The 14506-nt window shown below is 46.9% G+C and overlaps 1 protein-coding gene across 1 annotated transcript; it reads right to left on the bottom strand.

Annotated features, from left to right (window-relative positions):
• Nucleotides 1-477: 477 nt before the first annotated feature.
• On the bottom strand, nucleotides 478-13473 carry exosc1 (exosome component 1). The gene is made up of 8 exons (XM_072479660.1): nucleotides 13356-13473; nucleotides 12138-12253; nucleotides 10126-10200; nucleotides 7852-7940; nucleotides 5810-5843; nucleotides 4752-4802; nucleotides 2504-2588; nucleotides 478-861 (listed from the first exon to the last, which is right to left on the bottom strand). Exons 1-8 carry the CDS (start codon nucleotides 13381-13383, stop codon nucleotides 755-757), a joined length of 585 nt encoding a protein of 194 aa, XP_072335761.1. The 5' UTR covers nucleotides 13384-13473; the 3' UTR covers nucleotides 478-754.
• Between the last annotated feature and the right edge of the window lie 1033 nt (nucleotides 13474-14506).

The following is a 14506-nucleotide window of genomic DNA, read 5'->3' on the forward strand; positions in this document are numbered from 1 at the left end:
CCATTATTGATTGTCGTAAAGATCCATCGGGGTCACTGACATCCTTTCGGGAAGGAAATGTGCGGCCGGGCCTCCATGCGACTCCAGACCCGCAGCAATATGGTTGACTCTTGAACTGAACATTTCAGAGGGCAGTTAGGTACGGGCAACAAATGCTGGTTTTGCCAGGCGTGCCCGCAACCCATGAAGGAATAAAGAAAAAAAAAGATAGGTTTGATTCCCACATAGGAGGTGATCAGGGCCATGCTGAGCAAAGGTTGTGGCAGGTTCCTGTGTGGAGATAACCAACATAAACACAGCCTGAAAGACTCTGTGCCTGGGCTGTGTCAGTCTCTCCGGGCGGATGGTTATTCGAGGTGCTGACAAGATGTCCAGAAGCAGCTTATGTACCTGCATTACACCGCAGTCAAGATGTGATGCCACGGGGAACACGGACGCAAAAGGGAGACAGACATCATTTGAAAACGACAAAACTGGTTAAAATCTAAAGAAATATATTTTATTTAAAATTAAAAATCTATAATGTCACTTGGTACGGCAGGTTGTGTGAAATAGCAGACCAAATAAAACGTGACATTATCCCCAGTGCCAGTCCGCAGCTGGATTCAGTTCAGTCCTTTGTGCACCCAACTACAGGAACAGAATGTCAAACAATAACCTTAATACAAATTGGGCTCATTAACAGGCTTCAGAGAAGTGAGGGGCATCATTCGAGGGCAGAGAAACCAGCTCTTGACGTTGTCGGTGACAGGATTCAGGTGTGGAGGAACTCGGGCTGCACACGAGCCACTTTCCGGAACTCTTTCCCATGGGATTTGGGGCACTGCATCTCACACCAGCTGATGGGAACCATCTGTGCACCTAAGAGAGGGAAAGACTATATTATAAAATATACAGGGATGGGGATCAAGGCTGACAGAGGTTTAGAAATTCATCTCCTTTGCTTTAAGTTTGATCCAATTTGTGACACGTCATCCTTCCCATTTGAGTTTGATAAATAAAGATTTCACTCTCTGGTAGGTTGGATTCTCGCACTTGCTTCAGCCAGTGATTAGACATAGAACATACAGTGCAGAAGGAGGCCATTCAGCCCATCGAGTCTGCACCGACCCACTTAAGCCCTCACTTCCACCCTATCCCCATAACCCCTACTAACCTTTTTTGGTCACTAAGGGCAATTTATCATGGCCGATCCACCTAACCTGCACGTCTTTGGACTGTGGGAGGAAACCGGAGCACCCGGAGGAAACCCACGCAGACACGGTGAGAACGTGCAGACTCCGCACAGACAGTGACCCAAGCCGGGAATCGAACCTGGGACCCTGGTGCTGTGAAGCCAGTGCTATCCATTTGTGCTACCGTGTTGCCCCATTATTCGAGTATGACCAGCTTTCCATCTCTACCTTAAATAAACTCGATGTGGAGATGCCGGCGTTGGACTGGGGTGAGCACAGTACGAAGTCTTACAACACCAGGTTAAAGTCCAACAGGTTTGTTCGATGTCACTAGCTTTCGGAGCGCTGCTCCTTCCTCAGGTGAATGAAGAGGTATGTTCCAGAAACATATATATATATATATATATATATATAGACAGATTCAAAGATGCCAGACAATGCTTGGAATTGTCTGGCATCTTTGAATTTGTCTATATATATGTTTCTGGAACATACCTCAGGTGAATGAAGAAGTATGTTCCAGAAACATATATATATATATATAATGCCAGACAATGCTTGGAATTGTCTGGCATCTTTGAATTTGTCTATATATATGTTTCTGGAACAGACCTCTTCATTCACCTGAGGAAGGAGCAGCGCTCCGAAAGCTAGTGACATCGAAACAAACCTGTTGGACTTTAACCTGGTGTTGTAAGACTTCGTACTGTACATAAACCCAACCTCAGCTGTCTATATTTTTGCTGTTCATATCCTAACTTGCACAGAATCGCATTCACCCATCACCCCTGTGCTCGTTTTCTTTAGTATTCTCACTCTTGATCTCAAATTCCTCTTTGGCCCTGGCCCTGCCCCTTCCTATCTCTGTAACCAATTCCTGACCTGTAAATCTCCAAGATAACTGCGCTGCTGCAATTCTAGCCTCTTTGCATCTGATTTTCATTGCTCCACGATTGGCGACCATGCCCTCAGCTGCTTCGACAATAAGCTCTAGACACTCACCCCTAAATCTCACCCCCTCTTTACCTCTGGATTTCCACTATCCTTTGCGTGACAACATTCTTCCTGGCTTCATCCCCGAATGGCCTAGTTCTAATTCTAAAGTCTTGCCCCTTTTGTTCTGAACACCTCCCTGCCCCCTTACCAAAGGAAATAGTTTCTCTGCCAACTCCTTTACTCATCTATAACACCTTGATTAGCTTGCTCATAAACCTTCTGTACTAGAGGGTATACAAGCATAGTTAAGTCTGTGTAACCTGTCCTCAAGGTAAGAGTTTGATGAACTTCAGAAATACTTCAAAGATGAGAACGAGTTAGGATGTACTTACCTGCTTCACTGTGTGCGACGACCACACCGAGTTCATTCTCTGCAGTCGTCAGTAGGTAGTTAGACTGAGCGTCGCCTAAAGAGATCTAGGAGGACATGTTAAGGATAAAATGCAAGTTGTACAGTGACATTAAAATGACAAGATGAGTAATGAGTGCGTTTAAAATAAAAACGAGAGGCATTGAACAAAATCAAAGAGGACAAAGTCTCTGTTCTGGATGTATTTTAAAATCAATCTTGAGTTGAGGGAGCCGAGGCAGATGACTGGCGAATAGCGAATGCAAGTCCTATATTTAAGTAGAGAAGTAGAGGGTAAGAACATGTCCAGGGAATTACAGACCAGTGAGCTGATCAGCGGGAGGAAAAATAATGGAATCATTCCCGATAGAGAGAATAGAAGAATATCGAGCAACGAGAAATATATTAACTAATAGTCAGCATGTATTTAATAAAGGGAAATTCTTCCTTGACCAACATTATTGAAGTTTTTGAGAAGGTAACAGAGGGAGCAGCACGGTAGCACAGTGATTAGCTCTGTTGCTTCACAGCTCCAGGGTCCCGGGTTCGATTCCTGGCTTGGGTTACTGTCTGTGCGGAGTCTGCATGTTCTCCCCGTGTCTGCGTGGGTTTCCTCCGGGTGCTCCGGTTTCCTCCCACGAGTCCTGAAAAAACGACAGATAAGGACAGCAGATTTCTTTCCCTAAAGGACTTAAATGCAGTCCAAAGATGTGCAGGTTGGGTGGATTGGCCATGCTAAATTGCCCTTAGTGTCCAAAATGGTTGGGTAGGGTTACAGGGATAGGGTGGAGGCGTGGGGTGCTTTTTCCAAGGGCTGGTGCAGACTTGATGGGCCGAATGGCCTCCTTCTACACTATAAATTCTATGAGCAGGCACTAATAATGCAATGGATGAGTGGATGTAATTTATCTGGATTTTTAAAAGGCTTTGGATAGGGTGTCCCATAGTAGACTAATGAATAAGAGACAATAGAGAGTGTGCGTAGAAGAGTTACAAGGAAATCCGTGGATATATGTAACAGGAAATGATTGACAGGCTGGATCTGTTTTCTTTTGAAAAAGCCTGAGGGATGATCTAGAGATTTTTTAAATCATGAAAAGCTATGATAGAGAGAGAGAGAGAGGGAGAAGGTTGCATATTTTGCAAAAAAGCATAACCACAGGCCAACAATATAAGATGGTTACCAAGAAATCCCGATGGAGAATTCAGAAGAAATCCCTTTGCCCAAAGAACAGAAGGAATGTTGAACTTGCTACCACAGGGAGTGGTTGAAGCGAATCACATATCCCCACTGTTTCTTCCAGAGGTAGTTGGCTGCTGGGAGTATCACATCAAAAACAGATCCTGCCCTTGCCCGGCATTCGCATGTGTTTCCCAGCAGGGGCGGCTGGTAGGTACCAAGGAATAGGAGCTCACAGGCCAAGTTAAGTTCCCTTTCTATGTTGAGGCACTCCATCTCAAATTAGACAACTTGCTACAGAAGAGGGAACAGACGCTAGGACCTTTCTGGTCTGTACAGCTCAACTTCTGGCTGGATAAGGAAGCTGAGCAATAAAAGGGACTTCCATTAGGCTGCTGATATCCTTGTTCTTGGTTCATAGGCAGAGACCGAGGAACAAACATTCTAGGCACTGTCTGATTCAAGATACTGCCTTGGATACAAATGGGTCACTGTCTGTCTTTCTATATAGCAACTTATAGTTTAGAAAACATTTCAACATGGCACAGATAATGAATTCAAGTGACTTGTTTTAAAAAAAAAAAATTTAGAGTGCCCAATTATTATTTTTTTCCAATTAAGGGGCAATTTAGTGTGGCCAATTCACCTACCCTGCACATCCTTGCGTTGTGGGAGTGAAATCCAGGCAGACACGGGAGAATGTGCTAACTCCACACAGTGACCCGGGGCCAGGATCGATCCCGGGTCCTCAGTGCCGTGGGCAGCAGTGCTAACCACTGCGTCACCATGTCGCCACAAGTAACTGTTGTTACGGAGGCAAAGTATATTGGCCATGACATCTTGGGAGCTTTACGCTCTTCGTCAAGCACTACCACGGATTTGTTAACAACTGCATCAATGTCTTATTCCAAAGGAGAGCACCACTGACAATGCAGCATTCCCTCGGTGCTATAGTGGACAGTAAACATACATTGCCACATGCAATTCCTCGACCCAATATTCCAAGGTGCAGCTAATAATCAGATTTCAAATAACAACATGTAAAGGATACCACTTTCGCTAAAACAATGTCCCCGGGTCTGAAGCATTTGTAGACCTCTATCTGAAAATAATTGACAGTAAATTTACAATAAGAAAAACAATCCTTGACACAGCACCCGAGGACGCCTCAAACTGCCTCACAACCAATGAAGTACCTTCAAAGTGTAGACATTGCTATGTGCAACACCGTGGGACATTTTACTGTGTGAAAGAAGCTATTTAAATGCCAGATAATATGTCGACAAGCATGGTTGTGAATGCGTGTAGAGAAAGATCCTACAAACATCAATTGAAATAACTGACCAGTTAAACTGCTCTTCAGGTGATGTTGGCTAGGACAGCAGAAGAATTGTACAAATAATGCCTCGGCATCTTTTATATTTGCTCAGTAACATTATGTCACCGGACAAGTAATTCAGGAAGCCTCGACTACTAATCTGGAGACACAAATTCAAATCCCAGTATTTAAATTCAATTAAAACTTTGGAATACAAGCCTCCTGTCAGTAACGGTGATCAAGTAATCATCAGATTCTTGTAAAACTCATTTGTTCACCAGTGTCCTTTAAGGAGGGAAGCTTGCTGCCGCTCCCCAGTCTGCCCTATCTATCACTCTGAAATGGCCCAGCAAGACACTCAGGTAGAGGCAATTAGTGCTCGCATTAACTCTCGCCAGTGACATCCACACCTCATGAATGAATTTTAAAAAGGCAGGAGATCTACTCCGGGGGAATTGTGCTGTCCCCCTCAGTACTGGAATGGCCAATCGGCTCAAACTCTTTACGTGTAGTCCAACACACAACATCCTGGCCCAGAGGCAAGTGTGCCACAAATTGCGACTAGTTGACAGACTGTTCCCCGAGAGTCAAATCCCGATTTCATTGTCAGACAAATTCAGCCGGAGACCAATGGGTAAGAATGAGTCATGGTGTTAAAAATTTAGAAAGAATGACTCCTGTGACCATTTTAGTTTCCATCACAAACATATAAACGTAACGATGGGGAGGGCACTGATAGAGGGAGTACGTGACCTTTCACCAAAAGCAGTGAAGAGAAAGACGGTGCATACCTTGTCCTTTTCTGTTGCTCGAATATCTTCTCTTCTGCATAAAATAATGTAAAGTTAGGATTTGTGATTGAGTCCACCTCCCTGGAAAACATTTTTCTGTCCTTAAAATATTCAATGTTTTAGTTTTCTAATATTTAATACTTTAAGGGAATGATACATGCTGTAATTGGTGAAGCTATCATAAGTCTGCTCTCTACCAAATAAGAACATATAGACATGGACAGGGTAGCATAGTGTTACAGTACTGGAATCCAAGGGCTTAGCCCAGAGACAGGAGCTCAAAACCCACCACAGTAGCTGGTGAATTTAAATTCAATTAATTAAACAAAACCCGTTATAAAAAGCTCTTATGCATCATTAGTGCAAACCATGAAATTACCCAGTCATCATAAAAATGCAACAGGTTGAGTAGGTTCTTTGGGGTAGAGGACAGATGTGGAAGGTGTTCAGGGAGCCCGGCGAACCATGTTCACATGTTTTGGTCATGCCCGGCACTGGAGGGGTTCTGGAGTGGAGTAGCGGGAGCAATATCTCAGGTGGTGAAAGTCCGGGTCAAGCCAAGCTGGGGGCTAGCAATATTTGGAGTAGTGGAAGAGCCGGGAGTGCAGGAGGCGAAAGAGGCCGGAATTCTGGCCTTTGCGTCCCTAGTAGCCCGGCGAAGGGTCTTGCTACTGTGGAAGGAGGCGAAGCCCCCGAGCCTGGAGGCCTGGATAAACGACATGGCTGGGTTCATAAAGCTGGAGAGGATTAAGTTTGCCTTGAGAGGGTCTGCACAGGGGTTCTACAGGCGGTGACAACCGTTCCTAGAAAAAACTTTAATAAATATATATATTTTATAAAAATGCAACAGGTTCACTTACATACAGTGCAGGAGGAGGAAGGAGGCCATTCGGCCCATCGCGTCTGCACTGACCCACTTCCACCCTATCCGTAACCCAATAACCCCCCCCTAACCTTTTTTGGGCACTAAGGGCAATTTAGCATGGCGAATCCACCTAACCTGCACGTCTTTGGACTGCATTTAAGTCCTTTAGGGAAAGAAATCTGCTGTCCTTCTCTGTCCTAGCCTATACCTGACTCTAGATCTACAGCAATGTGGTTGACTCTGAATTGCCTCTGGAATGGCTGAGTAAGTCACTCAATTGCATTCAAAAAGGTGGTTCACCACCATCATCTATGGGCAATGTAGGTTGGGTAACAATTACGGGCTTTACCAATATGCCAACATTCTGTTGATGAATAAAAAAGTAGCGACTCAGACCACAAACTGAAGATGTGAGAGATTTTAACATGGTGCTAATTTTGCCCAGCGTGCAGAGAATACCTCCAAAACTGTTAAAGAAAGACTGAATGAATCCAGTTCTTCGTCAGCACATGCAGCACTGCCATCTTTTGGTCTAATTAGCTTCTATTTCAGGGTTCTTGGAAGGATCCAGTCTCAACATCACTCCTCAATAATCTTTCCATATTGCAAATCCTGGAGCATCAATTTAATCCTGACCTTATCGTGCTTGATGCCTATTCATCTTTACAGAAATCATTTATTAAAAGGTATTCCTGAAGCAGAATCCTGGCTGACTTTCATCCCCAAATACCAGAGCAATTTTAGTGGCAGTGTATCAGAGAGCTCTATAATACAAATCTCTGAACAAAGGTCTCACTAAAGAGAGTTAATTGTTGTGCTGAAATGAACACATGCCAGATAATGAGGGGCTATGGTGAAGTTTTCTAAAATTGTGGAGTAAAATCTGCCAACTTTTAATTTTCTATTAAATGCAGAGAACGATTTGTGCATCTATGTCATTGCCCAACAATTCCAAGACCTCTCCCATTTGCTTCTGAACAGCCAGTTGGCTGAAGATTGGCAACGGCTTAACCACTTGCTTGCCTCAAGTTATGCCAAACAACTAAAAGCAGAGTAGGGAAGGGGCAAAGGAGGACAAGGTACCGGATTGAATCATTGAGAGAATTTATAACGCAGATTTATAGACCAGGCTCATGCTCTCCTGCCAGAGTGCAGAGCCAGTTTGCATTATTATTACCTGAGGGTTCCTCGAAAAGTCCCTTTCAGTGGAGTGGATCGTACATATAGAATATGGACTTTAGCAAACCGAGGGTTAATACTGGTCACCTGTTTATAAAAAGAAAAGTGTCCATTGAAATTCATATTAAATGTGATACAAAACACTTGGGGCGCGGCAAACAATGTCTAGTTGTGATATGGAGGATTTGGAGGGGGGGGGGGGAAGAGAGAGAGAGAGAGAGAGAGAGAGAGAGAGAGAGAGAGAGAGAGAGAGAGAGGAAAAGAGAGCAAAAACTCATTATTCTATTTCCAGACATGCTACAATGATAGTGATCGGAGAGATTGACTGTCAGCTAAGTTAATTTTAAAACCTTTAAGGCTTTAAACTGTGCACACCTCAATCTTAACACACGGACCAATCCTGTCAATACAAGTGAGCAACAGTCTGCCACGTAATCTCGCACAGGGTAAAAATTCCTCCCCCATTTTCAGGATGTCGGCATTGCTGGCTAAGCCACCCATCCCCAATAGTGTTTGAGAAGGTGCAAGTGAGCCGCCTTCTTGAACTGCTGCAGTCCCATGCGGTGTAGACGCTCGCAGGACTGTTTGGGAGGCAGATCCAGGATTTTGACCCAGCAACAATGAAGAAAAAGCAAAATAGTTTCCATCAGATCCTGTGCAACTTGAGAGTGCAACAGATTGGTGGAGGTAGTGCTCTCGTGCATCTGCTATCTTCTAGGTGGTACAGGTCACAGTTGGTCAAATCTTGCAGTGCATCTTGTAGATGGTCCACTCTGTTGCTACTGTGCTCTGGTGGTGGGAGAGGATCCAACTTTTCAGCCAAGGAGGAATTTAAGGGATGCTAAAGGGATTAAGAAATGGCTGTTAGCCAACCTCTGATGGGGCGGAGGGCTGAGTTCTGCAATGGCTCTAGTGGCATCGAGTTAAGATTGGAAAGAAACTGATCACTCATTTCCTTCCAAAAGGAGCATACAGCTCAGGAGGCCATTCATCCCATTCTGCCTGTGCTGGCCCTTTGAAAGAGCGTTCTTCCCGTGTCGGCGTGGGTTTCCTCCGGCTGGTCCGGTTTCCTCCCACAGTCCAAAGATATGCAGGTTAAGTGGATTGGCCATGCTGAATTGCCCATGATGTCCAAAAAGGTTAGGTGGGGTTACAGGGATAGGGTGGAGGTAGGGGGCAGGATTCTTCCATTCAGCAGCAGAGTGTCCAGGTTGTCAGAAATACTGTTGCGTTTCACGACGGCGTCAACGGGCCGCTGGGAGTACAGATTCTGGCTCCAGCCTCCCATCCTGATGTGAACTGTGCGCCGTGGGACCCGTGCATGCGCAGTGGCGCCGGCACCAACATGCACGGTGGCCTCCATCAACGTGCCAGCCCCCATGCAACATGGTGCGGGAGTTCAGAGGCCGGCACGTAAGAAAATAGGCCCGGGGAGTGAGAGGCCGACCCGCCGATTGGTGGGCCCCGATCGCGGGCCAGGCCCCATCGGAGCCCCCCCACCCCCCGGGGCCGGGTCAGAACCCCCCCCTCCCCCACAGGCCAGCCCCCAACCATGCACATAGTTCCCGCCGGCTGCGACCAGGTGTGGACAGCGCAGCGGTATTCTGTCTTTTTATAGCGTCCGCTCGGCCCATCCGGGCCGGAGAATCGGCAGCCCGGCCACGTCCAGTGGCCCGCAACCAATTCTCCGCGGAGAATCGCGTGCCGGCGTCGGGGAGGCATAGCCCGGTTGCGGGAATTCTCCGGCCCGGCCCCGGGCTGGGAGAATCCTTTTCAAGTATTTATCCAATTACCGTACGAAGGTTACTACCAAATCTGCTTCTACCATGTTTTTAGGGAGTGTGTCCTGAATCACAGCATCACTGCATAGAAACAGGATGTACTGGCAGTTAAACACTTGGAATTATAAGTAAATACTTATAGTAATAATCTTTGTTGTCACAAGTAGGCATACATTAACACTGCAATGAAGTTACTGTGAAAAGCTCCTAGTCGCCACACTCCGGCACCTGTTCAGGTACACAGGGAGAATTCAGAATGTCCAAATCACCTAACAGCACGTTTTTCAGGATTCGTGGGAGGAAACTGGAGCACCCGGAGGAAACCCACGCAGACACGGGGAGAACGTGCAGACTCCACACAGACAGTGACCCAGCGGGGAATCGAACCTGGGGCCCTGGAGCTGTGAAGCAACAGCTGACCATTGTGCTACTGTGCTGCCCTGTTTGGTCTTACTGAGGGCCGCAGAGGAAAAGGTTTGAAACCATCTTACCTTACATGTCACAACAACACCGACTTCTGGCAGGAGTTGGGGTTCTGTGTCTCGAACCACTGATACGAGTGGCACCTGGGAATAATAGCTCAGAGTTATTACAGAAACAGATCGTTCAGTCCAACTGGTGTCTCCGTTCCACATAAATCTCCTTTCACTCTCCTTCAGTTAACCTGATCCGCATGTTCCTTTTTCCCTCTTGTACTTGTCCAGGTTCCCCTCAAATACATCCTATTCCCTAGGGATTTCCTCTTAAGCTCCGGTCCCAAGCTCAAGAACTTGAATTTATAAATGCACCTTTCACAACCTCAGGATACCCCAAAGTGCTTTACAACCAATTAAACACTTTTAAATTGGAATTACTGTTGTAATGTAGACAACGCATTGTGAGCACATCTACAGCACAACCAGATAAGCTGATTTTAACGACTTGGGCAAAGCAATATCTTGGTCAGAATTCCTTGCTCTCATTCAAAAGAGTGCCATGGGCTCTTTAACGCCGGAAGACAACGGAGACTCAATTTAACATCTTGTACGAAAGATGGCACTATCAAGGTTCAGGACAAGCATGAGGATATTGGATATCTAAGACTGTGAAAATGGCCACCAAAACCAGCAAATTAACATCAGACTACAGGCATTTAAATTGTGGTCAGTATTCAATTGTGTGACCAACATGGATCTCAAGGAGGATTCTTTGCAGCCACCGGTGAAGTTTAAACATCTCACTGTTTAAGGGTGAACCAACGTTTGAGAAATATGGGATCGCTAGACTCCCATATTCCTCAAAGGAGGCTATTTATTATCACACACTTGCCCTGGATATTTGAAACGCAAGATCCCAATCACGCACGCTGTCAGACGCTAAGAGTAGATACAGATTAAGTTAAATGCCGTAATTATAAAAAGGGAATTTCTAACTTCTTAGTTAATACTTTAGTTGGGGTGGTCTCCAAGTCAGCAAAGGAGAATATTCGATCTCAAATTGGGGCAGAGCTAAGAGTGAATGACAATTGTCAACTGGTATGGTACCGTGGCTGTGGGGACCACAGATGAAGTGTTAACCCTGCAATCATGTGACTGAAACTAATTTTCAGGGACTGTAGTTTAAAACATCTTGAACAAAACAAATCCAGAGAGGAACAACTAAACCATCATTGTTAAAAGTCTCCCAATGCTGCCAAAGTACTGTACTTGTTCCAGTTTCCATGTCCCCCGAGAACCAGCCTCCTGGCTACTCATCTACAAAAGGCAGCACAGTTTTATGAGTCCTTTGTTTCTAAAAGACCTTCACGCCAACTATTTCTTAAAAAATAAATTTAGAGTACCCAATTGTTTATTTTCCCCAATTAAGGGGCAATTTAGTATGGCCAATCCACCTACCTTGCACATCTTTGGGTTGTGGGGTTGCGACCCACGCAGACACAGGGAGGATGTGCAAACTCCACGTGGACTGTGATCTGGGGCCAGGATCGAACCCGGGTTCTCGGCGTCATGAGGCCGCAGTGCTAACCACCGCCACCGCGCCACCCCAACTCAAGTATTAACTCAACCAAGACAATATCAGGCCTCCACAAGCTATAAATTACATCTTTAGAATTACACCTTTATAATTATAATTAAATTCATCTGTATTTAATCTGAGCGTGTGATAGTGTGAGTGAGACAAGTGATTGAGATATTGTGTTTCAAACATCCGGGGCAATTGTACGATATGAAGTAACCTTTATTTTTAAAAATCACCAAAAACCCTGCTGCTTGCATTTATCTTTGAATAAGACAAAAATCACTCAGAGGGTAAGAAAATACAAACAACTTACATGCAATCATCCCAATAACAGACTGGCAGAGGCTACATAAATTCTATCAATAAGAGCACTTTCTAACATATTACACTGGAGTGTCAGCCTGGATTATTTTTTTCAAAGTCTCTGGAGCGGGACTTGAAACTACAACCCACCAAGCCCTGGCTCAAACCTTATCTGTGGCATTGATGACTCTGCCTGGCTTACCATTCCATTGTCATTTTCCTTCACCACATACCCAGCTAAAGATGCAAAAATGTATCCGTGTCTGGAGTACGTGCCATTACCAGGAGTGCCGTCCTCTATGTTGCACAATCTCTCCCCTGTGGACATGCAACAGAATATTGACAAATTAAGCTATATACATTACATTTACATTTATCAGAGACCTAAAGTGTTTCACAACAAATTTAATATATCTGAAGTCCAGTCACTGTTTTAAGGGCGAGAATGTAGGGGCAGCCTCTTTTGTACAGCAAGCAGTAATGTGACATGGACCACACAACCAGTTTTAGAGGTGTTGGTTGAGGAATAACTATTGGCCAGGTCATCCGAGAGAACTCCACTACTCTGCTTTGAAATAGTGCTTTGGGATCTTTTATGTTCACCCGAGGGGGCGGACCTTCAATGTCACATTCACAAGAGGACACATTCAACAGTGGAGCACTCCCCCAGTAGGACATAATGTCATCCCAAATTATGCACCCCAGTGTCATCGCCCATGACACCCTTTCACAGATTAAAAACAGTTAAGGCCCTTCAAAGCCAAGGCCTTTCTGGCCTTTGCTGCTCAGAAATCACCGTATCATCCAGAAAATTATAGATTTGGGAAAGTTTGATCAAGAGTGGTGACTTTTTGCAAGCATATGGGGGTAGACCGTTTGGGACGGAGGTGAGGAGAAATTTCTTCACCCAGAGAGTGGTCGGTCTGTGGAATCTGTTACCACAGGGAACAGTTGAGACCCAAACAGTGCGCGTTTTCAAGAAGCAGTTAGATGTAGCACTGGGGACGAAAAGGATCAAAGGAAATAGGGGGAAAGTGGGATGAGGTGGAGTTGGAGGATGCGCCATGATCATAATGAATGGCGGGCTAGGCTCGAGGGGCTGAATGGCCTCCTCCTGCTCCTAGTCTCTATGTTCCCCTGAGCTGGGCCAGCGGTGTGCTGATATTCACGGGGCCGTTGTGAACCTTGCGGCTGTTTAATTGCTGCCGCCGGCGTGTTTCTAACGGTCCAGGTGGGCCCTGCGCCTCATCCCCAGGCCCGGCTCCCCGGCCAAGCACAGCCCAGGATGCTGCTGCCGGGCAGTGCTGCGGGGGCCCTGCTCCGGAGGGAGGCCCGGGCTCAGGCCCCCGGTGGCTCAGGCTCCCCGGTCCCGGAGGGTCAGCTCTAGGCCCCGGTTATCTCCCTACCCCCCCCCCCGTACCGGGGATGCACAGCTTCAACGGCGCCATCACAGCTTCGCGGAGCCCGAACGCCGCCCCGCCATTGGCTGCGCCGCGCACCGGCAGTAAGGAGCGGTCCCATTGGCTGCGGCCCGTTGCTAGGGCGGTGATGCGGGAGGGGGCGGGGCTTCCCCTGGCTGCTCGGTGCTGCCGCCTGTTGAAGGTGTGGGAGCAGTGCAGCAGAAAATCAAGAGCAGCATCACCCAGAGCAAAACCTCCCAGAGCAACACCTCCCAGAGCAGTCACCACCCAGAGCAGTCACCACCCAGAACAAACACCTCCCAGAGCAAAACCTCACAGAGCAGTCACCACCCAGAGCAACACCTCCCAGAGCAGTCACCACCCAGAGCAACACCTCCCAGAGCAACACCTCCCAGAGCAAAACCTCACAGAGCAGTCACCACCCAGAGCAGTCACCACCCAGAACAAACACCTCCCAGAGCAAAACCTCACAGAGCAGTCACCACCCAGAGCAGTCACCACCCAGAACAAACACCTCCCAGAGCAAAACCTCACAGAGCAACACCACCCAGCGCAGTCACCACCCAGAGCAGTCACCACCCAGAGCAAAACCTCACAGAGCAACACCTCCCAGAGCAGCACCACCCAGAGCAGTCACCACCCAGAGCAAAACCTCACAGAGCAACACCTCCCAGAGCAGTCACCACCCAGAGCAACACCTCCCAGAGCAGTCACCACCCAGAGCAGTCACCACCCAGAACAAACACCTCCCAGAGCAAAACCTCACAGAGCAACACCACCCAGCGCAGTCACCACCCAGAGCAGTCACCACCCAGAGCAAAACCTCACAGAGCAACACCTCCCAGAGCAGCACCACCCAGAGCAGTCACCACCCAGAGCAAAACCTCACAGAGCAACACCTCCCAGAGCAGCACCACCCAGAGCAGTCACCACCCAGAGCAAAACCACCCAGCGCAGTCACCACCCAGAGCAGTCACCACCCAGAGCAAAACCTCACAGAGCAACACCTCCCAGAGCAGCACCACCCAGAGCAGTCACCACCCAGAGCAAAACCTCACAGAGCAGTCACCACCCAGAGCAACTCCTTCTAGACCATCATTACCCAGAGCAGAACTACCCAAAGCAACAGCACAGTACGTGCTCTCATCCA

Source organism: Scyliorhinus torazame, chromosome 16 (assembly GCF_047496885.1).
Source record: "Scyliorhinus torazame isolate Kashiwa2021f chromosome 16, sScyTor2.1, whole genome shotgun sequence".
In the NCBI taxonomy this organism is placed as follows: Eukaryota; Metazoa; Chordata; class Chondrichthyes; order Carcharhiniformes; family Scyliorhinidae; genus Scyliorhinus; species Scyliorhinus torazame.

Bases quoted from the DNA above. Each gene is read 5' to 3' on its own strand.
- exosc1 (XM_072479660.1), bottom strand. From the start codon at position 13,383: ATGGCGCCGTTGAAGCTGTGCATCCCCG. The intron at 2,589-4,751 runs GTATCCTTTACA...ATGTCCTCCTAG, and splicing joins ACATTGTTTTAGCGAAAGTG to ATCTCTTTAGGCGACGCTCA. The intron at 862-2,503 runs GTAAGTACATCC...TCCCTCTCTTAG, and splicing joins CGTCGCACACAGTGAAGCAG to GTGCACAGATGGTTCCCATC.